At 36.6% G+C, this 26845-nt stretch overlaps 1 protein-coding gene across 1 annotated transcript in view; it reads left to right on the forward strand.

Moving 5' to 3' along the window:
- Positions 1-960: 960 nt before the first annotated feature.
- The window catches only part of Spink5 (serine peptidase inhibitor Kazal type 5), a 63754-nt gene continuing 37869 nt past the window's right edge, over positions 961-26845 (forward strand). The window contains exons 1-8 of the mRNA XM_051163946.1: positions 961-1100; positions 2215-2240; positions 6084-6208; positions 8046-8118; positions 18694-18821; positions 21688-21751; positions 22711-22838; positions 24109-24175. Of these exons, the coding sequence (XP_051019903.1) occupies positions 1046-1100; positions 2215-2240; positions 6084-6208; positions 8046-8118; positions 18694-18821; positions 21688-21751; positions 22711-22838; positions 24109-24175 (666 nt within the window). The 5' untranslated portion in view covers positions 961-1045. The remainder of the gene's footprint in view (positions 1101-2214; positions 2241-6083; positions 6209-8045; positions 8119-18693; positions 18822-21687; positions 21752-22710; positions 22839-24108; positions 24176-26845) is intronic.

The following is a 26845-nucleotide window of genomic DNA, read 5'->3' on the forward strand; positions in this document are numbered from 1 at the left end:
ATGAAATCAAACTATTTGGTTTTGGCTTCAGTTATTTTTTAAAATGTCCTATAGCTAGGAGGCCTAAGCCAACAGTGACAGATGTGTTGGCATATATAATATACTTACTACTTGTAGAATGAAACAAACAACATACTAGAAAATGGTCATTGTCATGTATTCATAATCTTTAATAACTTTTTTAATAATAATTTTTCCCTTGCAGGAAGACAGAGTAATAAAGGAATAAATTTAATTTAGCAGAGGCAGTGTAATTTGGATATAATGAACTATGGAACATGCAATCTTGAATTCCTAGAGTTTGGGAGGAGTGTGGCATTTGGTTAGGATAAAATATTCTTTTGATCAACATTTATTTTTGTGCTTTTAGGTAGGAATGAAGTTCAGTGTCTCACCCATGTTAAGCAAGTGCGTCACCACTGCACTATATCTTCAGCCCTAAGAGAAAATTTTTTATGTACAAGACATATTTTCAGAATGTTTTATGCTCTTACCTGTGTATGCAGTGAAAAGAATGTCAACTTTGTAGTCACAATGTGGCAACTAAGCCACACACTTCAGAATATCTGTGAATATCTCATTACTCACAAGTTTTCCCGGATGTGGAAATCTTCTTTTCTGATTGGTAGAACAACAAATCTGCCTACTTTTCCCTGCCCCTCTCACTTAGGAAGGGAGGTCAATTAGAGAGAGGCACGTTTGGCTAGTAGGTAGCATACTCGGTATCACAGAGGAACTCACATAGGATTAGAAATTATCAGCTGTAGGTAGGGTCCTTTCCCTAGCCTTCGGGGATGGGTATCATGAATTATTGTTTTAGAAATAAGTGTTGTCTGCTGAAATCTGATACCTTGTCAGGATCTCACAAGATGGAAACTAAGCTGGTTGTCTTCTAAGGAGTCTAGCTTGAGCCTGAACAACTGGTTCTGAGTATGTGTCACCAGTTTGTATAAAAGTGAGCTGCACCTCACGAGTTCAGTCTTAGAGCACCAGCTGAGCAATGCTCAGAGCAGACCTGTAGTGACTGACATCATCTCTCTTCAGCATGAAGGTGGCCTCGGTGCCAATGCTTCTGACCCTGGCTCTTTATCTCACACAAGGTGAGCAATTTTCATACAACCAAAATCTCTTGCTCTCAAAGCCTGGGGAAAGGACTTTTGTCCCAAAATTCCATGTAGAAAGTGTGTGTGTGTGTGTGTGTGTGTGTGTGTGTGTGTGTGTGTGTGTTGATCCATCTTTAAAAACAGAAAGGGGTTTAAAAACAATTGAACTTTTATCTCTGAGAAGTACAATTGTATACTAAAAAGTCAATAGATTATTCTGTATTTTCCCTTCACCAAGCATAGAGTGTTTATTACTTACATATACGAGTCACTTACAACTGGCATGTTGATAATACATGTATAAATGAATATAAAAATAAATTAATGAAATATAAAAATAAATTATATTGATTGTTCCTGTTTTGCAGCAACATCACCTTATATGTTTATTTTATCTTAATATTCTTAAATATCTAAATATCTTACATTTCTAGAAAATGAATTAAAAATATTGTACCTGAAGGATGAAGTACTTTTTTGAGAGCTAGAAAAATAAATTTTCTAGTTTTGTGTTTGATTGTTGAGGTGACATGGGCTACATGGATTTATCATGTCTGAAAAGTGCATTTTAAAACACAGAACCTCAAATATAAAGCTTTTGAGATCATTATATACAGATGATGCCCAGTTTCCAAAACTAAATATATAGGTATAAAAAAGTAAGTTTAAAAAAAAAGTGTAATAGTCTGTGATTTTCGTTAATCTTAATTTCAGGGAGATCTTTGATATTTGCATCTGAAATAAGAAAGTAGACTCACGACCGAATGTTTAAAGCTGTATTCAATTTAGTATGATGTATTTGGCATGTGCGCTATGCTATTATCTATTAAGGGAGAATGGGATGTCTTACTCTGCAATGAGTTTTGGGGGAAGCAGATAATTTGGTAGGAGTAGGAACCATGTCAGTATTATTTTACAAGGTAGATGACCCTTCCTAAGTGATTGGGCCTTGGTGACTGTCTCCTGGTACACTGCCCTCACTTGATTTGCCATCATAAATCTTAATACATTCAAGATAATTTGTTGTTTTCAAATACATTGTGAGTAAAGCAATAATATGCCTTTCTTAAGTAAATCTCTCTTAACTATGGTCTCTGCATTTTTGTCCCAGATGCTGCCAGTGGGAAAGAGAATCAGGTCAGTCATGCTTTTCCTTATTGAATTCATTCCAATTCTGTAAACAAAAATTATTTGTGGCAACACATTCATGTTAATAACCCAGACAGAATACTGACAGGCATTAATAGCTTCCGTTAAAAACAAATTAACAAGACTTTATAGACGAAATATGAGTTAATTTTTAAGTATTTCTCTCTCTCTCTCTCTCTCTCTCTCTCTCTCTCTCTCTCTCTCTCTCTTTCTCTCTCTCTCTCTCTCAACATATTATTACTAAAATAGTGCTTTAAAACACCATAGAGAAACATAAAATACAAACTAAAAATTACTATTGTTCCACTCAGCAGCTGAAAAGCCAGGACATATATTTTCTGGTAATTACTATACAAAGAAAGATGTGTCTGTAGATAATACATAGTACACACACACACACACACACACACACACACACACACACACACACACTTAAATAAATTTCTAATCTTATTTTGAAGTGACAGAACATTCTAAAGTAAACAGAAGACATGAAACCCATGCCTATCTGAAGTGTTATTTTTTGTGGCTGTTAATAAAGGAATAGATAGGTAAATTACATAAATATATGACACATTAAATAATAGTGCCAGGAAGAAAAAGAATAAGATGCAGAATATTGCAGGAGCTAAAGGTGGTCTCCATTTCTAAATGGGATAAGCACTGAGTTTCATATATATTTATACACTCACACAGACACACAGACACACACACACACACGAAGGATGATTTAAAAGGCCATGTCTGTGTCATGTACATATTTTATTTTGCCCACAGGCTGCTATGTGTACAATTTAAAATAATATTTAATATGTAAAAAATTTGCAGCATCTTCCAAAGGCTATGAACATTAGATAAAGAAATGAAGTAGCTTTTAGGCCAAGCTTCTTTAAAAGATGTTAAAGATTTTTCTTATTGTATTTTATTGTAACTTTAAAAAAACACTGTTATGTAAATATTCTAGAGTATTTTTCCATAGCCTTTATTATTTAACCCAATTTTGACTAATGAATGATAATTCAAGGGAATATAGTAGAGTCTGGGCTTCAGAGAAATGGATACATGTAGAAATCTCAGAGCACAGGCAGTGGCTCAAAATTTTGCACTGAATTTCTTTCATACTGTTAAATTCTATTGTACCCCAAAATTTTCTTGAATAACACAAGTTTAGGTACGTTGTTATATTGGCATGAAAGACAAGACGGACCCAAGAAAATAGTCATCACTCTGGAAAGGTTTCTAGAGTAATTTTGGATATTGTCCCCCAAAAGAAGGTGAATCATGAATGTTTGTTCATCTTCAGAAAATCCACTAGCTGCAGGTCTTCCTAGCACCATAGCATCCTGTTGAATGTTTTAAACATGAGCCAGAACACCATGGGCTAGCAACTGTTGCCACCAGAAAGGATCTTACATTTAGGCTGAGATTTGTTACTACAGACGGGTCATTAGAAAGACCAAAGAAATTTGTTAGCACTCTAATACAAAAATGGGAACAGCGTCACCTCCTATTGAAAGATGTGTGGATGGACAGAAGACAACAGCAGGACCTCATCCAGGGGGCTAAGGAGTACTTGGCCTGATCAAAGCAAGGAGAGCAACCATATGAAGCAAAAGCAAGTTGTCAACTTGGGGTTATGCTGAAGAGAGACTCTTTTCCCATGTCTCTGGGGGACGATGTCTCAGTCTAGATCTGCTCCTGTGTCAGCCTCCTGTATTTTGGTAATTTCAGGGGCACTCCATTTTCCCCAAAGAGAAACACATCTGATGCTTTTATTTTGTGTGGTCTTTCATTGCATCTCAGGAAGCTATGCCAGGTTATTTAAACCTCAGAAAAATGCCAGTGACCTATGTCTGAGCACACTGAGTACTGTAAGCAGGTTTTTAAACTCACTCTCTAAATCATTGGTGCATATTTGGCTTTTGTTTGTTGTTTTTAAACTGGATCTCTTAAGGAATTACATACAATTGTGAAATTATGGAATTCAACTGCGACATTACTGAGTTTAGTCAACATTGCTCTGGATTGATGTTATCCTTTTATAATTTAACTATTAAAATGATTCAGTTTAATTCTAATATTATCATGACTCGTGTTTCTAAACACATTGTCCAATATCTATTTCACAAGGATTATATTATTTATCACAAAAAATCCTAGACTAGTTAGCCTCTCTGTTAGAAGGTTTTGAAAGCTCTATAGAACCATTTATATTTAGAACCATTTAATGTGGAACCACTACTTACATTAATCTAGGAAATAAGTTTCCAAATTGCCAAAAACATTAAAGAACAAGACAACCAGATCTCAAGATAGCCAGATGGCAGTGTGTTACCTTAAACTGCTACGTCTTCTCTCTTACCGATCACTGGACAGTGAGAACAAAGACGTTTTAGCAAATCATCCTTAGCATGATTTCCATGCAAAGGCCCGGCCCCTGGTACTCCTTTTTACTCCTCACTAATTATTCTGTAGGTAGTTCTAACTTCCAGATATATTTAAGCAGATGGATTTGATATAATGATACTCATTAGTCTGTGAGAGCTACTCAAACAAGCATCTTTCCACTGATGAATGATTGTTGACAGACTGAATTATATAGTTTTTTAAAGAGTCCACACACTTCAATGGTCAAATCCTTGGGAGAGGTGTATTTGATATTTGGAACAAAAGCTTTATTACTTATCTTCTGATCGAAGCATCCAGAAATGGGATTTGGTTTTTTGGCAAGATCAAAAAGAAAGCATTGGCCTTAGATTTGGCAGGATTGATCTAAGGGCCTAGTAAACGTTTCTCAGTTGGGAGTGAAGATAGCATTTTGAATCCTTGCCCTCTTTGACAGCACAGATGCGCTGTTGATCTTCAGATGCACTTCAGTCCCAGGAAAGGCAGAGTGCTGCAGAGAGCTGGTTACCAGTAAAACATGCTGAGCATAGGAATAAAAACACATTCTTTTCACTTCAGAGACTGCTCCAATATCCTTTCCTGTTGATCAAATATTTCAAATGTTCTTCACACCCTTTTTTACACTTCGTAAAAGGGAGTCACTGGCATTTACCAAAATGAAGTCCAAATCTAGAAGATAATAATATATCTTGTAGGATGTTGCACAGATAATAGCAGTACTAGAGACTGTGCCAAAGGTTAAAGTGGAATTTAAAGTGTCTTGGCCTGTCCTGAGCCTTGGAGAAAAAGTCCTAAGTCTTCAACTTCATTAGCTCTGAAGGAAGTCAGCCTCTGAAATAAGGCCAATGGTGTGCCAAAGGATCTGGAATTTGTCCAGAGAAGGAATCATTAGAGAAGTGTTTTCCAAATATGACTGAGCATTTTCAAAAATTAATAGCTGCTAACATTGCTACGAGAGTGTATGTCAGGGTCCCTTGGCAGTGCCCAGTGCTCATCCACCTACTCTCAGACCTCTAGCAATCCTCTCTCATTCTACTAGCTATTACTATTATTTCACTATGTGCTAATATTTAGTGTATCGGCTTAGTATATTGGTGTTGCTGTTATATCCACTGTCACCATAACCACAGTAATAAAGGAAGAGATTTTACTCATTGAGTAAGCAGTTATAACATGTCAAGGATTCTTTGAGGTCACTAGTGTCACCCTAGAAGATCAGCAAGGATCCTTTGTTGCCATTCTTTATTCTGTTTAATCAATTCCATTAGATAAGTTCTTGTTAGGTGAGCTTGCTATCTCTAAAAGACAAGCCAGAGTCATTAATTTTGCATTGTTTGAACTGACTGAACAGCTTCTTTACATGGGCATAATGCTATTTGTTCTCTTTGAGAAAGTGCTTAAATGATACAACTGTATCCTTTCCAGGACTCATGCAGTGAATTTCGAGCATTGATGAAAGATGGGAAGCTGTTTTGTTCCCAAGGCAACAAACCTGAGCGCCTCAGTGACATCTATTTCCAAAATAAGTGCAGCATGTGCAAAACAATACTGTGAGTAAAATCCTTCTCCTTCCTTACATTCAAACGACCAGCTGCTCTCTGAAACAATGAGGGAGGGCATGGTGGTCTGTTTTTAATTTCTCTTTCAGTTCATTTTTTTCTAAACCTAAACGAGTTAATACACAAGCTGAGAAGGCCATTGTGACACCTCCCATCAGATGAAACTTGATTATTTGCCACCCACTTAGAAAGATTTTTAATGGGATTTCAAGGGCCTTTCATACAGCCAGCACTCTGAAGTCCTGTGGGAGATATGGTTCCACTCTGTGCTTCCTGCTTCTAAGATTAAAAAGAACTTAAGAAAGTCAAATTCCGTGGGCCTGTTAAGACTTGACTCTGCTGTAGCTGAGAGGCAGAGAAGATTCCAGAAGAAGAAACCAGACTTGCCTGGTGGCTTGCCAGACAGCAGAGAGATTTATGCAGAATGCATTTAGACTCCTTAAGGTGCCAGGGGAGAGTCTGCTGGGATCACATGAGGGTGCGGTGGACTAAAGATTTGACTGCAGCTTTCACTGCCCTGCTCAGAAATAGTATACTGGAAATTTACCAGGATGTCACTCAGTGTTTCAGCATCTGTCCAGTGCTCCTTAACTTGATTTCTTTCTCATCGGTGACAAGCAGAATGCAGTAGAAGGTTTGAGTTATCAATTCTAAATCCTCAAACCAGACGGTTTTGGATATTTCCTCTAGTGTTAGGGATTAATCCTGTTAATCCTGGGACTTCTCAAATGCTAGCAAGGACTGTTCCCCTGACATACACCTGCAGGCCTCTAATATGTTATTTTAAACAGGGGCCCCATCCTCAGTTTCTGAATATCGTCAAGACTTTAACACTGACCAAGATAAGGTTAAGCTTATCCATTTAAAACAATTATACTTTAATTGGGTTTTCAAAAGTCAAGATTGTATATGTCAAGGTTTTAACGTGACATATCCAATAATATTGATATAATGAAGAACTGAATGTGTTTTGTGTCTACTGAAGAGACTGAAGGACCAAGAAAAGTGATGAGGCAAGACCTTGGGTGAGGAGAGCCCATCAATGTAGAATAACATTTTCTCACTCGTTTGAACCAGGAAATGTTTGATTTACAACAGTCTTCCTTGTCATATATGTGGAATCAAACCAAGGAATTGAGTAGTAGTACGGATAAATAATTTTAAATAAGAAGAAAATGCTGTAAGACTTACAAGATAGTTTATTACTAGAGTTGCTTGTTAATTGTTTTTTGGTTTTTCGAGACAGGGTTTCTCTGTGTAGCCTTGACCATCCTAGACTCACTTTGTAGACCAGGCTGGCCTCGAACTCACAGCGATCTGCCTGCCTCTGCCTCCCGAGTGCTGGGATTAAAGGCGTGCACCACCACGCCCGGCTTTTTTTTTTTTTTTTTTTTTTCTGTGTAATAAAGTAGTTGGCTTAAGTGGGAAGAAGGGGACTACAGACTATGAGATAGTCACCTTTCCACTAGTAATGGGCTGTCTAATTCAGTCTTAAGTAGTCTTTTAAATGTTGCAAATAATGACATAGACAGTGTTTAAAGCAGCAAGATACTCATCTTGCTGCAGGAGGTATTTAAGGTCAGCTATGTGCTTAACCAGCAGGGTTCTTGCCTTTCTTGCCTCTTCTATTCCATATTTGAGGCCTTTTTTTTCAGCATTGTGGGGATAGCTGTACAAGCTTGCTCATTTAAAGGACTTTTTTCCCTCTGACATGTCAGACTAGGCTCAGGAAAAACAGCCAAAGTGACCTTTATCACCTCCGTTTTTATTCCTAAAAGTTGGCAAGCAGTTTTAACTTCAAATTATATTATTCCTTTCTCTTGCTCAGAGAACATGAAGTAACGTCCAAAATGAGCAGGAGGCATTTGTCAAGAGCCACCAGGGCCACAGCCCCAGCAAAGGTGAGACTATCTAGAGTCAACCAATCGTGTTTGTTTCCGAGATGATGCTGGACTCTGTTTAGAATTATCTGTTTGTTTCCTAATTACCTGTTGTGAAGCCAACCACTTAGAAGGGAGGGAATGTGACTTAGTCCAAGGGTGGGCTAAGTATCTGGAACAGCTTGTCCGTAGGCCCAACCCATGACCCAACTCTGAAAACACTGTCAGGTGCTGAGAGGTGGAGCACACTAGATGGTGTGAGCTTCCTGGGACTGTTTCTCTTACCTCCTGCCTGTCTGGTTTCTGTAAGAACCTTTCTTGGACCACAGAGATAATAGCACACTTCAGAACGTGGACTGTCTGTGTGATTTGGGCAATCTGTATATTTCTGGGTGTCGTTATTTTAGCAACTACATTTATAAAAGCTAGCCATGATGTTTAACACAGGTATTTAATCAATAAGCATTGGATCTATTCTTTTTACCTTTTTTCCCCGGATTTATTCCTTCTGATTTCTCTTGCATAACACCTGGAATGTTCAGGGTGAGATTCAAGTTAATATTTTGCATGAGTTAAGTGTCCATTGGTTAAAAGAATAATGACTCATAAAAAAGGAGGGGTGGCCACTGGACAGATAAGGAGCATCACACGACCATTTCACTGAATCAATGTATTTTATTATTTTAAAAAATCCAAAAACAAAAATTTAAAATAACTAGAAATTAAATTAAAACATGTCCCTATTGATAGAAACATCTATCTTACAAAAATCTCACAATTTTAGTTGACAAACCTTGGGCTCTTACCAGCTGACCTGACAACCACATCACCTCCAGTTCCCCTATGTTGCTTTTTCTTTAATTTTTCTTTTCCTCCTCCTTTGGTCCTGACATATAATTAAAATGATCAGTCAAGGTAGACACACCCTAATTACTTGTATCATTCATGGTCTAGCCCAGCTACCATCTTCCTTGGCAATACAGGCCAGGAATGTCTGAGAACTTCAGCCTCCGCAAGAAACAGAGTTAACTAAATTCTTCTCCTGGGCTCAGTCTCACTTTTAACAGTACCAGGCCAGGCATTCAGCCAGCCAATGCCTGCAATTCCTTTGTCTATAATTAAAGGGACTACTGTTTAAGCTAGGAAGGCTGGAAGGCTTTGGTTGTTACTTTAAAATCCAAGTTTCTCTTTGGAGACAAGGCCACTCTGAGATACCTTTTCTTCTGTTCTTTTTGTTTTCCTGAGTAAAACTCCAATGTCAACCAACAGTCCCAAAAGTATAAAACACAAGTAAATGACAAAAAAAAAAAAATCCCAAAAATATAGTCAAACACACACTAATATTAACAAATCTGTTTGACTTGTGTGTTTATAGATGTAAATTGAAATTTACTATATTTTGAGTGGGAAGCTTAAGATTAGAAAATGATTGAATTCTGTCTGTTAATTTTCTTAGCTTGATGATTAGGCTAGCAAATAAGAGTGATCTGCATTTTCAAAGCAGACATATCAACCACTACAAATCACACAAAGCAAGATTTCAAAATTTTAGTACAATCAGAGTAAGATAAAGTGGAGTAAATGTAAACCTTAGGAGAGAATAACAGACACACACCTAGTATATTGTATACTATGTACAGCTTTAAAACTCTGAATGATGAAGGATATAAGTTTAATATATAGGAAGAATATGAATAAAAGGTTTCTGTGTGTATACAGTTGCTCTGTTGAGCACAAAAATAATTGAAGTAGTCATTTAAAATGTGTATAAAATATTCAAATAATCATGTTAGGACTTTAACAGAAAGAATAAAAATGAACAAGCAATTTAGCTACAAATAAATTATATTTTTAAATAAAAATTTTAGTATGTGAGGACCTACTTAAAAATATAAATAGAGGATTACAAGAGAAAATTAGTTCTTGAATTATAAAGGAATAAAATAGTGGAAACAAGGAGAAAACCAATTCAAAAATGGGAATGATTATAGGCTGTCAGGGATAAGAGAAGTATAATCAGAATGCCAGTATAAAAACAAAACAAAAATAAAGAAAGAAAGAAAAATATTCTTGGAAGTACTGAGACATTAAATGTCTCATAAAAGTCCTCTGACTTTCAGATGTGTGCATGCATTCACACATGTCTTCACACACATTATATATCACATCTCATACACAGAAAGATAATAATAAATAAGCACACAAACAAATAAACAAATAGTTAAAGCAGGTGTAGGTCAGTTGAAACTGGAATCAGAAGACTCAAAGAGGGGCTAGAGAGATGGATCAGTGATTCTATTCCCAGCACCCACATAGTGGTTCACAGCATCTGTAATGTCATTTCCAGGGGACCTGATAATTCTTTCTTGGCCCTATGGGTACCAGGCATGCACATGATTCATAGATATACATGCAGGCAAAATATCCATTCATGTACAATAAAATAAAACTATCTCCAGAGAAGTAGAAAGCTAATCAAAGACAAGTCCAGATGCAGGAGACTCTGTTGGGTATTAACTAACAGGGGAAAAAAATCCCCGTCTTCTACAGACACTCAGAAAAGAGAGGACCAGTTCCCACCTCGTTCTGCCAGGTCAGCATTATTTGAAACAATATCCAGAAGAGATCATAATCAGGAAGCTATTGGCATGTTAAATGGGAACCAGAAACCGTAACAAAATTGTAGCAAGTGTAAACCACAAATTTAGAAAGATCAAAACAATCAGCAATTAGCAACTAGATGAAAACTCAAAGTTCATGTTACGACAACAACAAACCTTATTAGTCTACCATACCATGGTGGTAGAACAGAAAACAAAACGATGTAACAGGCATTGAAGGGGACTTAGCAAAACCCAGTAACTGAGAGAATAACTGTGTGTAAGTAAAGGTTCCCAGATGGAAAACAACTATAAAAACAGATGGCATTATATTTAGAAATCAAAGAATAGCTTGTCCTTAAAATTAATGAGAGAAAAGAGTGGTTTCTTCTTAATATTTTAATCAACATTAAGCTGGAACTTCTAGTCATGATTAGATAAATTTATTTAAGTAAATACACAGTCGTTGTCAAGGAAAAACATATCCATACTCTCAAAATTATAGTATGTTACATGTGCATGTAAATTACTAAGTTACCACAGAGGGAAAAACACCAGGACTAGTGAGTGGGTCTAGAATTGTATCAGTGTAGTTCTCAGTTGTAAAAGCCAACTGAACTTCTATGCACTATTGATGAATAATTCAGCAATTAAGTAATTGATTATACTCAACTATAACATAAAATGTTTAAAAATAAGTGTGTGGATTGTACTACAAAACATTGCAAAGAGAAATGGAATACTTAAGCACAGTCATGTACTATGTGGATTCAGGAACTACACTGATCTACAAGATTATAATAGAGCTGAATCCATTATCTAGGGACCTCATAGTCACCCTAGCACTGCATCTCAGTATTGTATTCACATTTGTAGTGATACTAGTATAAACAAGTCTACCACATTATCAGTCATGATAAAAGTGAACTGTATGCAATTGTGTGCACTTCACCATCCTTTTTAGATAAATGATGTTAGTTCACATGCTTAATATGTGTTACTTTTCATAAATATTTTAGGGATACTTCTACTTACAAAAATAGTTTAGTGTAAAAGAGTGGCATGTGACAGAAGCCGCAGACTCACACATATAATCCATTGTGATTCTTGATTATATCAGCTTATTTACTTATTTTAATGGTCTGTCAAAAAGTGTGTGTGTGTGTGTGTGTGTGTGTGTGTGTGTGTGTGTTATGGTTTAACATAGGTGAGTAGCAAGCCATACTTATCTGTGGTCACACTTTGATGCTTTTACAATGATAAAATCACCCAAATAATATATTTCTCAGTACATGACTCCATAATTAAGTGATATGTTGCTATGAAGGTTGAAGGTGAGATAACCCATTCTCATTATTTGGAAAAGTCAATATTGTCATGATATCAGTTTTTTAAAAAATAATTCACAAATTCAACATATATCATGTCAAAATATAGACATGGTTATTTTAACATGGAAAATTTCCAGTTGATACAGGAAGTCATATGAAAGGATTGAAGTGTTTAATACATAAATTAAATTTTAATTATAAAGCTATAGTGTCAAACAACACAAGGTTAATCAATATCACAGACTGAAACTTTGTATTGATACCTTTATGATAAAATGATGTGCTCAACATGTGAACTCATGGATAGAAGGATGGAATGTACATAATTAAGAAGTGGGATAGAAAGTCATATTCCACTCTCCACTCAACTGTGGAGAATGTTCTGTGCCTCACATTTGACCATGTCCCCTGGAGGGGGAGGCCTGGTGGCACTCAGAGGAAGGATAGCAGGTTACCAAGAAGAGACTTCATACCCTATGAGTATATACAGGGGGAGGTAATCCCCCTCAGGAACAGTCATAGGGGAGGGGAATAATGGGAAAATGGGGGGGAGGGAGGAATGGGAGGATACAAGGGATGGGATAAACATTGAGATGTAACAAGAATAAATTAATAAAAAAAAGGAAAAAAATAAAAATAAATAAATAAATAATAAATAAAATAAAAAAAGAAAGTATATAAATAATACCTCAAAAAAGATAAATTTTTCATTCTTGTAGTAGTTTATAAATTATGTCACACAAAGTGTTCTGCAAATTGAGAAAATTCCATTGTAAAACTACTTAGTCTTAGTCATTGTAGGGAGATTATCACAGAATAATATATAATTAGAATAAGACTTATTTATGTATTCATGCATTGTTTACTTAATCATTATAACTCTTTGATATTTATGTAGTTACACATTCATTTTAGTTTTCATATGTATTGGCATATAGATTCAATATGCCTTCATTATATTTCGACCTTAATTTTTTATAGTTATTTCCTATTATATTTTCATATTTTTCACCTGTTTTAGTGTTCATACTAGAAATACCAATTCTTCATTGGTGTTCTGTATTGTTTATTCCTTAAATGGCATTCACTGATGCTTTATCCCTGCTCCTCTCTCACTTAATATTTTGTTTTCAGACAATTATATCAATTGCTATTTTTCCAAAAACTGTAAGTTATCGTATGAAATAATATATTTTCAAACATATATGATGTTTTGCTTTGTTCTTTCTTACCTTTTCCCTAATAGTTCTTCCTACTCAAACTTTACCTTCTACCTTTGTGTCATTTGTGCCATTATCATGACTTTATGTTATACATTTTTGGACTTTCCTTTTCTATCCTTTGTGCTGTCTCAATTGTCTCCCACATCTTCTTCCTACTTTCATCACACACAGATACACAAAGACACATACCAATTAAGACAAACACACAGAGACACACACACCTACATAGAAACAAATGCAGACACACACACACAGAGATACACACAACATAAAGACATATATGCAGGCAGACATACACATGCACAGACACATGCATACACAGAGACACACACACACAGACACAGACATGCACACAAACATACCTACACCCAGAGAGATGCACACACAGACAGATATACACCAACACACAGACACATATATACACAGAGAAACATACACAGATACATACATATACACACATACAACTGCATATATATAGACCTACACACACAGAGGTGCACACACACACACACACACACACACACACACAGCACTTAACATACACAGCACTTAACATAATGGTTCCTAGTTGCATCCTTATATTTTTGTCAATGTGATTATCTCATTCTTACAGCTTAATAAAATTGCATTCTGCTTGTTTACTACATTTTCTTTACCTATTCATATGTTGATAAACATCTAGGATGATTCCATTTCTTAACTACTGTGAATTGTGATACAATAATCATGGCTGTACAAGTATTCCCATTGTATGTTGAGTTGCAGTCCTTCAGGTATATGAGCATGAGTAGTTGAAGCTGGTCTATATGGTACCCTATTTTTAGTTTTTAGAGAAACGTACACCATGAATTCCATAATAGTTGCATCAATTTACATTCCACCAGTAACGTAAAAAATGTTCCTCTAATTTTGCTAGAATTTGTTGACAGACAAGTATATATAAAATATTAGTGATCAACTGTCTCAGGAACTTACCTCAGGCATTTCATTTTGCCATTAACTAAATAGTCCATAATTTTCTTTACTTCAAAGTAATATAGGCGTCATTATTTCACTATACAGTAATATAGCACTTCATTATTTCACTATACAGTAATACAGCACTACATTATTTCACTATACAGTAATATAGCACTTCATTATTTCACTATACAGTAATATAGCACTTCATTATTTCACTATACAGTAATATAGCACTTCATTATTTCACTATACAGTAATATAGCACTTCATTATTTCACTATACAGTAATATAGCACTTCATTATTTTACTACTATAGTAATGTGCTATACTTCATTATTTTACTTTCATAGAATGCTTTTATATTAGGTTTAAACTTTAATAAAATTTGGTTAGAAAATACAGATCATATGATATTGTCTGCTTAAGAATTATTGACATTTCTTTGTGATCTAAAGTAGAATTTACTTTGATAATTGCTTCATATGTTACATAATGGTTTTGTTTCTGATATATAGTTTTCTTCAAAAATCCACAAGACTAATCATTTAATTTTTTTGTAATAAATAGTTTTCTTAGTCTTTGTTAAAGTCTATCATTCTAGTTATTGGTTTATATAAAGTTATTAGCTATTGTGAATTATTTGGGAGAATGGGGATCTATGTTAGGTGAGTGTACACATATTTATCTCCTAATTCTGTTTTATACAATGATCTAATTCATCACTAATGATACACACCGACTGTGGTTTACTCTCTAAGTATTAAGATTGTTGCATCACCAGGGAACAGTTGTTCATACCTATAATCCCAGCACCCAGGAAGGTAAAGGCAAGCAAATCTCTGTGAGTTCAAGGCTAGCCTGGTCTACAAAGGGAGTCCAGGAAAGCCAACACTACACAGTGAAGCCTTGTCTAAAAAACCTAAAATAAAAATGGAGTATCTACTCTCTGTCTATTCCTATTTACCTGCATATCTTTCTTACTTTAATTTTAAATATTTGTATACCTTATTCATTTTTATATCTTTATTTATCTTTTTTATTTACTTAATTTTGCAAAAGGAACATGAAACTGATTTATGTGTTTGATTTTTATAATAGATATCTAATGAATCAGCCTACCAGCAAAACCCTTTTTATAATTTTAGTTTTTATTGAACTCAGTCTTTGTATATGTAATGCATTCTCTCGCCTCCACCCACTCCTTTCTCTCTGATCTCCACCCACACCATTCTCTCTCACCCATGTTTACCTCTGCTTCCTCACATTTCTACACTTTTGCTGTTTAGTAACACACTGAGTTTGGTCATAATCAACCTTTTCGTTTTTCCTCTAGGTCATTATGGGGTTTGATGTTACTTTTAAATGACTCGATCACTGTGTCTTTTGTTTTGTAGGTTTATTCATTTACCTTCTCTGTTATCTCTGCTGCTGTACAACTTGGTTTTGTCATCTTAATTATTATCTTCAGTTTTTTAAATTATTTTCAAAATAGTTTATTGTTTTCAATTTTCCAGTGGTGGTTATTCAAATGTAACATACTCACCTTTGATGTTATTACCATTGCCACTAAGCCAAAATCCATACATTCAAATATTTACAATTATAGCTAATATTTGTCTCTATTACTGAGGTCTGTCTTCATTCATACTGTAAACTTTTTTTCAGTTTATATTCTGAAACTATGCTACATCTCCACAATTTAGAGATTAACTACATTTTAGCTTTCTGTTGTTATGGCTATTTCTTTCTTTCACTTTATCATGGAAACTATGAATTTTCCTTACTTAGTCAGACATTTGTACTTCTTTCTCTTATTTTGTGAAATTACTAGTCTTTGTTTTTCTTTGGCTTCTATGTTTTAAAGTTCCTAATGCTATCTCCTTTTAAGAGGTTCATTTGACCTGAACCTCCAGTTCAAATTTCATTATCTATTTGTACCCATCTCACTTTTATTCTTTATACTGTTATATTTGTTACAATTTACATATTTGTCCTAAGTCTGAACATCCTATCATATATTGTGAATGAATTCTAATATCTTGTTTCATATTGAAGGTATCTTTTATTTTTCAGGAGAATATTCACACTTTTGAGAAATTATTCTTCTCTTCATCCTGACAGTTTCCTCTTCAGTTGATTCATGCTTTTCAGAAGATAGTATTTTTTTGCTGTTGTTTTAGTTCTGAGATATGCACATATTTTAAATGTTAAATTCCACAGAAGTCCTGGCCTTTTTCCTCCTTCAATGAGTTAACCCGTGTTCAAGATCAAGCTTCTGGTGACTGGATTGCCAGGACAAGGAATGTGGGCAAGAGCTGAAAGTTCTAGAACCTAGCTCTGCTTCCTGCCTTTCTTCCAGGTCAGGATCCATCTGTGAGCTCTTAATCACCAGCATTAAGAAGACGTGTTTTCTGTAGGTTGTGTCATTATCCTTGGAGTCTGGAGGACAAGAAGGTGGCATCGTAAATGCCTGCACCTGTTCCGTCACCTCCCAGTCTCTTGATTCATCTTGCCATTCCCCAGTCAACACCTGTGACCTAGTATGCTGCCTTTGGTCTTTGAGGTGAAGGGCAATAGCCATTCATTATTGTTCATTTTGATCTACAATTTCCTAGGGATATCGCTACACCTTCTAAAAAGGCATCTTAAAGAAAGACAGCAGCTCACCTGCTTTTTCTTTATGTCACAACCACACTTTTTTTTTTCTCCTGCTGCTCGAAAAGCACCATGTAGCTACCAGAAATTTTTTAGCATTTCATCTCTTTTCTAAAGTCTGATGGTTGACTCCTTCTCACTAACACCAGTTCACCACAAGATTATCTTGGCAGAAAGATGTTTCTGGCACATTGATATTTTAATGAAGTGCATTACAGTGAAGTGTCGCAGTATGCGGCTTGTTTCTGTTGCTCTAATCATGATCTAAAACTTGTATATGTTTGATCTTCCTGTTAGCATATAGGCATTTTAGCACAGTATTCTAGCTCTGTTTACAATGCAATATTGCATAATAGAAGACTGCCCTATGTCTTACAAATATGTTGTGAATCTCTAGGATAAACAAAAATTAAAAATGAATGAAATAACATGTTACTTTATTTGCATTCTGTAATTTCTTCTGAAATACATGGTAGAGCTGATTAGGCAATGGTGTAATTTTTCTTACCACTTTAATTCTTTTCTCTCTAGAACAGTTCTCCAGTCTAGTCCTTTGACTGATAAATTTACTGTATAGCTCTATATGTTTTATTCTTTTTTTATGCTTGTGACATACTAAGTCATTACTGACACATACATATGTTCTACATACATTGCTGAAATATTTTAAAGCCACCAAACTTTGATTTTCAATGTGATGTTGAAAAGAGGGGCACTAGTTAAATGTTTTTGGTTTTAGATGGAAGTTAAACTCCAATTTCTCTCTACATATTCTTTGTTTGCTTATGTCACAATAATTATTGCCAAATCATGTTTCATAAGTGCTTCTTTGATCCTTCCCATGAATTGAAATGTGGACCGGGTGTGAATTCCCATTTTTCATATGAAGAAAGTGAGGTTCAGAGAGGTGAAGTGAGTGGGCAGCAGGTCCCAGGTTCCAACATTGATCTTGAGTTACTGTTGGAAATAGCTGCTGTTTTCTCACCATACAGGTTAAATATATGTCATGCTATTACGGCAATGACCTGGAGACTACTGCCATCGTCCTTGAAAGATAGTTAATCCTCTTGTCCTGGTTGTCAGTAGAGAAGGCATATTTATGTACATTGATGTTTTGCCTGCATGTGTATCTATGTGAAGGAGTCAGAAATCTAATGGAATTGAATGCCAATCCCCTGGAAGAGCAGCCAGTCTTAACGCCAATCCATCTCTCCAGCCTGAGAAAATAACAGCAATATCACAAACCATTTTGTGTTCCAACTGTTTTAATGACTGCACCTACATTAGCAACTTAAATATCCCTGTGGCATCAGTAGTTAATGAAATCAAACCCATTTTGCAACAAGGACATTTCTGTAAAGATAGATTAAATTACCTGCTCAAATCACACAGTGGTAGCAGTAAAATTAGGAGCCTGGAAATCTGGCTTCATCGCTGCCCTAATGTATCATAATGAAACATTTTTTATAGTTCATAATTCGCAGGGAGTTTCTTGTCTATTATCAGCTGGGTCTCATTATCATTCTACGACCACTACAGGCAGAATCTCGCCGAGACAGTGTGCTTAATTTCATTAAGGAAGTCTCAGCCTAGCTCACCCTGATAGCAGGTGGTCAAAACCATACCCAAACCTTTTCTTTTCAGATCTAAACCTACCTCTGCCTTCAGACCACGTTTCATTGCCCATGATTTTTATTAGCTCACCAATCCTTACATTTATTTTTCCTGCAGTGAGTTATATTCTGGGTTTGAAATACTAACCCTTTTATTTTTCCTAAGGGGTATTCTGATTTTTCAGCATCCTTTGGTTCTATCTCTTGCAGTTGAATTGTGAGGATTTCAGGCAAGGAGGGAACGCTGGGGATTTCGTGTGTACCTCTGCGGCCTCTGCAGTGTGTGGCACAGATGGGAGAACATACCGCAGCAGGTGTGAGCTGTGTGCTGAGAACAAGTGAGTGCCCTATAGAGCAGACATGGCGTCTGCGTGGCTAAGTGATGGGTTTTCCTCCCTGTAGCATTGATAATTCGTTTGCTATGTGTTAATCGCCAACAAAGTGTGCACTGCTTCTTTCCCTAATTTTGGGGGAAGATGTATATAGTAAAACATTCTGTATGTTACAAAGCACTACTGAGTGCAATTGTTTGGGCACTTATCATGGTCTCTGTGAGGTAAACTGGAAATGCAAATATAAATGTATGCACATAAGTAGATTCTACGCACACAGAAGCATATTTATCTATTGCCTCTCCTCTATCAATGTGTTAATCTTGGATTATATTCTTTAACACATAGAGTGTCATCATCATCAAATATTATTTAAGTGCCCAGGAAATTAGAATATTTTATAGTATGTAAATGAAAATTTGAATATTGAACTTCTTTGCCAAATAGATATCACAACTCACTGGCCTACATTGTTTCCTGTGTTCTTCCTCCACCCTCAGTGCTTGTTCTGGTTATTAATTTTCATATACCGACAAGATGCGCATCTGCATTGCAGCCTCTGCTTAGGACTTTAAACTTGAATGAGCCACACTTTTGTTTCTAGAAACATAATACTCAATGTTTGAGAAGGCTAGTAAGGCAACAGTTACTCTTTGGGATTCTGAACTTTTTCAAAATTCTTTTTTCATACAATACATCGCAACCACAGGTTCCTCTCCTCGTAGCTCCCCCTCCCATACCTTTTTTCTCCCTCAGATTCACTCCCCCCCCCCCCACCATTTCCTTGTTAGAAAATCTCAGGTCTCCAAGAGACAACTGTGAAGCAGGACAAAAAAAGATAGGTTAAGATAAGGCAAAATCCCTCCTATCAAAGCTGCACAAGGCAACCCAATAGGATGAAAAGAGTCCCAAGAGCAGGCAAAAGAGTCAGTAATATACCAGCTCCTACTGTTAGGAGTCCCACAAAACCACTAAGCTAACAGCCATAATCATTTATGCAGAGGACCTGGTGCAGACCCATGCAGGCTCCATGGTTCTCCTTTGAGTCTCTGTGAGCTCATGCAAGCCCTGCTTAGCTGATTTGGTGGGCCATATTCTCCTAGTGTCCTCAACTCCTTTGACTCCTTCAGTCTCTCCTCCTCTCTCTTCTGCAGGATTCTTGAATCTCCAAGGGGAAGGAATGGATGGAGACCTTCAATTTAGATGTTCTCTCTCTCTCTCTCTCTCTCTCTCTCTCTCTCTCTCTCTCTCTCTCTCTCTCTCTCCATAATTTCTGGCTGTGGGTCTCCACACTCATTCTCATATGTTGCCAGTGGACTGGCAGTGATGAATGAGTATAGCAAAATATTACTAGAGATCATTTCACTGAATTCTTTAGGCCAGTTGTGCTTAGTTCTACCCTAGGACTCTGGGGTAGCTATATTTACTCTCTGTATCTTAGCCATCCAGGCAGCATAGGGCATGGGCATCCTCTTGTAGACTGGATCTCAAGTTAAATCAGACATTGATTGGCCACCCCCACAAGTTCTGCACCACAATTGCCCCAGCACATCTTCAGGCAGGACAGATTGTAGGTTAAGGGGTTTGTGGCTGGGTTGGTGTCTTGCCTTCCTTTTTTTGTAGGCTGCAGACAGAATACCTTTTCACACCAAAGATATAAGAAGGCAGGGGAGAAGTCTCCAAGCCCACACCAGCTTCACCTCTCTCTGTTTAATGAGCTGAGGGTAATCTGTCCTCAGTTAGGCATCTCCACTGTTAGTTCTGAGAGGGCGACCCTCTGTTGAACCATCAGCCTGGGTTGTTCCGGAGCTTCACTGGACCTTGTGTTGTTGTCCTTTCTTCTAATACAGGTCTCACTTTGCAATTAGCCTTTTTAATCTATTCATGAATGTATTTCAGACTGCTCTCAGTAGAATGAGTGAATATTCAAAAATAGAAATCCCAGGACAAGTGAGGTGGCCACCAAGCACCCACTTCTTACACCTCGCACCAAATAAGAAAGAAAAAATAAATAATGCAGTACAATTTTGAAATAGAAAAGAGAAATAGGCAAATAAAGAATATTCCAAGTTTCTAAGTCATGTACTTTATAATACTGCTTTAAACATTTTGAACACTTGATTCTTACTATACCATAAATGAGAGTTACTCTGATCCACTTGATATTTTCTCCCAGAATATCATATGACTTGTTATGCTGTTTCCTGTTCTGACTTCTGAAACACTCTACACAATGTTCCAGTTTATTTTCTGCCAGCCTGTGTATCTTGAAAATCAGTTTTTCCTGTTATTCTCTCATTCTTAGTTTTGTTTTGCTTTGTGTTTTTATTGATATACACATGCTGACTTATAAGCTGCTTCTATAGAAAGTAAAAATTATTTTGCATATATGTTCTGTCTTACATTTTACATGTATGTTCTGTTTTCATTATTTTTTAAAGCTCTACCAGATTGAGCATAAGAGTTTATGTCTTTTTGCTAGACAATAAAATATAAGTTAGCATGGGAGAATCTTGCATTAAAAAAAATAGACAAATTCATGTTGAACCTTTTATAAAAATTAACAAGCTGTAATCTGAATAAATTAATTAAATAAAAATTTTAAAAATTAACACTTGCAATCTCAAACAAGGAAATTCTTGGAATGTACTAAGCATCCTCTACGGGCCTGAAACTTAGCCCTCCAACATGATTCTATTTCTTTGTTATGTTGTAAAGTTATAAAGTAGGCCTTTCACTATATAAGCTAAGGATAGGAATAAAGTGTAACACCGTTTTCAGGTACAGAAGCAATTAGAAAACAATGAAAACATTCATAGGACAGGCAGTTCTAGCCTATTCATTTCTGTGTCCATGAACCTTTTGATTCCAGGAGAAGAAAGAACCAAGTTGACATAAAAAATGAAGGTGAATGTGGCGCCAGCAGTCTAGAGGAGGTAAGGATGAGTGCCAGTGTGGGGTCCATGGTGTCAAGGTTGAGCAGTGGCTCCCAACCGTCCAGATGCTGAGACCCTTTAATACAGTTCATGTGGTGATGCTAACCATAACATCATTTTGTTGCTGCTTTATAGCTATGCTTTTGCTACCATTATGAGTCGTAATGTACATGTTTGATATTCAGGATACTATGATGCCACAGGGGTCGTGACCCACAGATTGAGAACCACTGGGCTTCTCCCCTTTAGGGTGGGATGCTTGGAAGGTATAATCTGCACTTTACTCAAATTCTGCATCCTTTCTAGTGACATGGAACCAAAAAAAAAAACAAAAAACAAAACAGCTGAGTTCTTAAATCCAGATCAGTTTATTTTGATAGTAAGAACATCGGGCTTGATTTCTGCTATTAAGAAAACAAATAAATAAAAATGAAAGAACTCACTTGAGAACCATTGCGTCAGAGGGAAACCTCAGCTTGGGCACTCGCTAGTTAGGAAGGCTTGAACGAATCACTTAAGAAAATGAGATTTAGACTAAGTTGTAATTTTCTATCTGTGGTTCTGTGAAATGTTGACGTTAGGGAAAGACAGGAAACATCACGCATGGTACACTTAAATTTCTAGTTGAACACCAGTCCTGATAATTTTCATGGCTTGATGCTGTCTCTGAAGTTGCCAGCCTCCACCTAGGCTTTTAACATGCTGTTTTAGGGATCTCTTTGTCTACATCACCCAGGACATTCTGAAGAGGTTGAGAGCAAGGACAGTGATCCACTCCAGTGCTAGCATAATTATCACTGTTTTTCAAATACACACATGAGGAAGTAAATAGTTCTATACTTAAACATGAGCTACATAGACTCACAAAGCTGTTTCTGCATGACCAACACATTCTCAAAGTGTTGCTGAAAGCATCCAGTCATGCCACTGTGTGCCATACTCCTTTCCCTGTTCTTTAGGATGTGTGCAGTGACTTTCGGGCCTATGTGCAAAATGGAAGACTCGGATGTACAAGGGAAAATGATCCAATCCGTGGTCCTGATGGGAGGACACATGGAAATAGGTGTGCCATGTGTGCTGAGCTCTTGTAAGTAGCATCCCCAGGGGAACTAATGAAGCTGCCTTTCTTTCCCACCCTGAGAGCCCTAGAGTGATAAAGTCCTCCTCATGATGTGTGTGACCTTTTGTCTTTATAATGCGAGAAAGGCCTAGCCAGAAGATGCCCTTCTTGTCTTTTTCTTCAGTTTACTACACTATTTCTAAAAGAAAAACTTGAACCGGCCTTTAAAAATGTATAATGCCTCAAAAAATGCAGGGTTTTATAATATAATACTTTAAAGACTTGGGGGCATAGTTTGGAGCAGATAAAGAGAAGGAAGAAAAATGAGTAAAATATACTTTGAAAAAATACTGGATTCATATACAATGCCTTATATGCTATTTAAAAATAATAAAGACCAAGAAGGCACTTAAACATTGAATCATCAAAACTGGTCATGTGGCATGCAGTGCTTTCTTTGGGTACATATAAGGGACCCTCTCTGAGTAATGAAACCTAATTTTAAATAGTGGTAAAAAGCAATAACAAGGATAATGAGGATTAATGAAGATAATATGATTCCTGGACTCATTCTTAGTAGAAGGTGAGTGTCATTTAAAGGGAGAACTACTGGCTTCACGTTTTCCTTATCTTTTTCCCAGTATGGCACTTTCCTATCAAGGAGGCATGAGTTCTCACTGTTCAAATGGCTGCATTTTTCTGTAGGTTTTCAGCTTTACTTATTCATTTTTTTAATGTCCTGACAAAAAAGGGGACTCTGACTTTTATAAATTGATTTCCTGAAGGATGATCCTGAGACATGAAGATGAGGCTACAATTGGGTCACAGATGAGGTTCAGAAGTTCGGTTCAGATTTATCTTTTAGGAATAAGCCTGCTTCGATGTGAAGGCAAGCCAGCGTCTTACACGGCTTCAAAAGTTGCACAGAAGGTTGTGTGTGGCAACACCTGAAAGGCTCAGCTTGGTTTCACCCTTGTCATAGCATTGTTTCAAGGCTCTTGGTTCTGCCTGTTAGAGGGAATTTTCCTGGCAATCTTCTGTTTGTCACTCAAGGTGGCACACCCATCTGGCTCTGCAGAACAAAGCTTCTAATTGACTGGCAGTGAGTCAGTTTCACACCCTTCCTTATCACTGGCAATGTCTTGGTCTCTAGCATTCAAGACAGGGAAGTGCTTGTCTCCTGCAAGTGGATCAGCTTCAACAGGTTGTTGTAAAGGCTAGGAAAGAGTTTAATGCTTAGAATAGGGTGGACACTGAATATATGACTTGGACCATGTGGACTCTGTTTCCTTGACAGTTTAAAAGAAGCTCAAGAAAATGCCACACGGGACAGAGAAAGCAGAATTCGGAGAGATACTGAGAAGGTAACACAATGCCACTGGGTAGGAGTTGGGCCTATATTCATGGACAAAAAGCACACTGGCACCTTTACAGGAACTCAATAATGTCATTGTCCCAAACTACTACATGTAGTTATTTTTTTTTTTTTCATTTTTCAAGATAGGGTTTCTCTATGTATCCTTGGCTTTCCTGAACTCTCTCTGTAGACCAGGTTGTCCTGGAACTCACAGATACCCACATGCCTCTGCCTCCCATAGTGCTAGAATTACAGGGGTGTGCCACCATGCCCAGCATTACCTGCATTTCATATTACTTAAAATTCCTCAAATATACTAGTCCTAGTGTCCTTATCAGTAGAGTCATCTGAAACCACCTTTCATATCTAAGGTTCAAAACATATCATTCCTATCCTTGGTTTTCTTTCCCTCACAAATTAAAGAGAAAAAGACATTTTATGCACACAAAATTCTCTTGGTTTCCTTTCCATTTGTTAATTTTTTTCAGGTTCACTTACAAAGAAATGGGTTGCATGGTGGCTTCCTCATATCGATGTACTATTTATATATATATATATATATGTATATGTATATGTACTATTATATATATGTACCAATAGTACTATATATATATTCATATATATGTACTATTGTGGTTTGGTTTGGGTCATTCTGCCCATTTCTATCAGCCTTCTCTCACATGGTGAGCTCAGTTGCTTTGAAAACATTTTTTAAACTTTCAGCGTTGTATAAACTAGACAGGAACATTTCTAAATCAGTCTCTTAAGTAGTGTATCTAACGGTACTTTATTCTAAACCTCTGTTAGTAGAATTGGAGGTATTCACTTTTCCATGTGGCCATTTTACTCTGTAAGACCCTTCTTTAAAATATTCTTACTTCTTCTTAAGTGAAGGCCTCCAATATTGAGATGGTAGCTTTAAATATTCTTCAAATTAAATTTTGTCATGTTTATTGGATCCTATAAAATTTCAGTTTATTACAAGAATTTCTTTCTTATATTGAAGTAAGTATGCAGCCTTGGCTTCTTAAAGCACTAATTACTAAGCCCTTATTTCAGTGAGAAGAATAAAAGTAACTTAGACAAAAGGTTGGTCTTTTGTTAGGAAGCAAAGACACCTAGATTTTGGTCTCTATCCAGTCATGTTGTGTATATTGAGAATGAGCAAAATATCTCTTTCACGGGCCTGAATATTCATGTCAAGAAAATGAGGACATTGGATAAAAGATCTCAATCTTACCTTCTTGTTGTACTGTGTTTTCACCTCTAATGCTCTTTCAAACTAATACAGACACACAGTTTGTGAATTGTAAGGTGACACTTTCCTATGGGAAAGAAAGACTCACTTTTTGGTAATCAATGTTGACTTTCCCCTTACTATTCTATATAATAAGTGGGTCAAGGTGGGACATGCCTGTAATCCCAGTACTCTGGGATGTAGAGGCAGGTAGATTTCTGTGAGTTCAAGGCCATCCTGGTCTACAAAACTAGTCCAGGACAGCCAAGACTACACAGAGAAACTCTCTTGAGAACAAAACAAAACAATTCTATACAATGAAACAAAATTTTCAAACTCGAGTACCCTGAGCTTAGACTTGAACAAACAAAATACCCACAATCCTCCACAGACAAGTCAACACCAACCAAGGATGGAAAATAAAGCCTTTTGTGGGATTTGTATATTTCAGCCTGACACTCTGGGCTAGCCTATTGTATGTCCCATCTATTACATGTAAACGGGGCTGTTTTCCACAGGCCCCAAGCACCCTCGCTTCTTCATCTTGGTGACTAGGGTCATTAGACACCACTGGGCTGAGCAGGACTGCTTCTCAATGATGGCTCAATGTGTGCCCTGTAATTAACCTGTCAGTAGGTTGCTCACAAAAGTGCTTCTTCAGAATCTTCTTGGATGAGTCACAGGCTTTAGACTGAAATTATCATTGTTGCTGTTCTGGAAATCATGGAGCATTGCTTTTTATGACCATGTTATGATTATTAGGTGTCTGCTTTCTACTTCTTACTCCAAGTTAGTTATCCAGAAATTGTAGCACCTGCCTACTCCTCAATTCAAAACTAGGATCTTCTTATTTACAATGCAGAAAGGTTTCTGTTTTAAAAATATCTTGGGAATAAATTTTAACTTCAAATACAAAGCAAAATACTTTAGAAAAGTCTCACTGTATAGGTAGTAACACCAAGGTTCCAAAGGTCCAGGGCCTCGTGACTCCTGCTCTCCTCCTGCTGTGTATATTGTCTTTGCTGAAGTGAAAAGATTAATGTCACATAGTTGATGGTTGTTTTTTCAGATTCAGCTGTAGTAAGCCAGTATATGTTTGTTCATATAGAGGTCCTCAAGCCTAGTAATGTGTGTGTGTGTGTGTGAACTTTATTATTTACTAAATACTAGAATTTAAAGTCTGGAACCAATTTATCAAGAAGCCTGGTGCCAAATCTCTGTAACTTTTAAAAATAATTTTTAATAATGTCTAGATAAGTATAGTTTGCATAGGTCAGGAGAAAGGGGGTTACATTCACTCTCTCTAAGGTTTTTCATCTACAAAGTCAGAAATGAATATAGCCAATAGAAGTGGAGTGCATATGATGGCTGGATACCACCTTGCTCCTGTCTTTTTCCAAATGAGATTACATTGACCCATAACAAGTAGCATTAAAACAA

The sequence above is a fragment of the Acomys russatus genome, chromosome 20, assembly GCF_903995435.1.
Source record: "Acomys russatus chromosome 20, mAcoRus1.1, whole genome shotgun sequence".
NCBI lineage: Eukaryota > Metazoa > Chordata > Mammalia > Rodentia > Muridae > Acomys > Acomys russatus.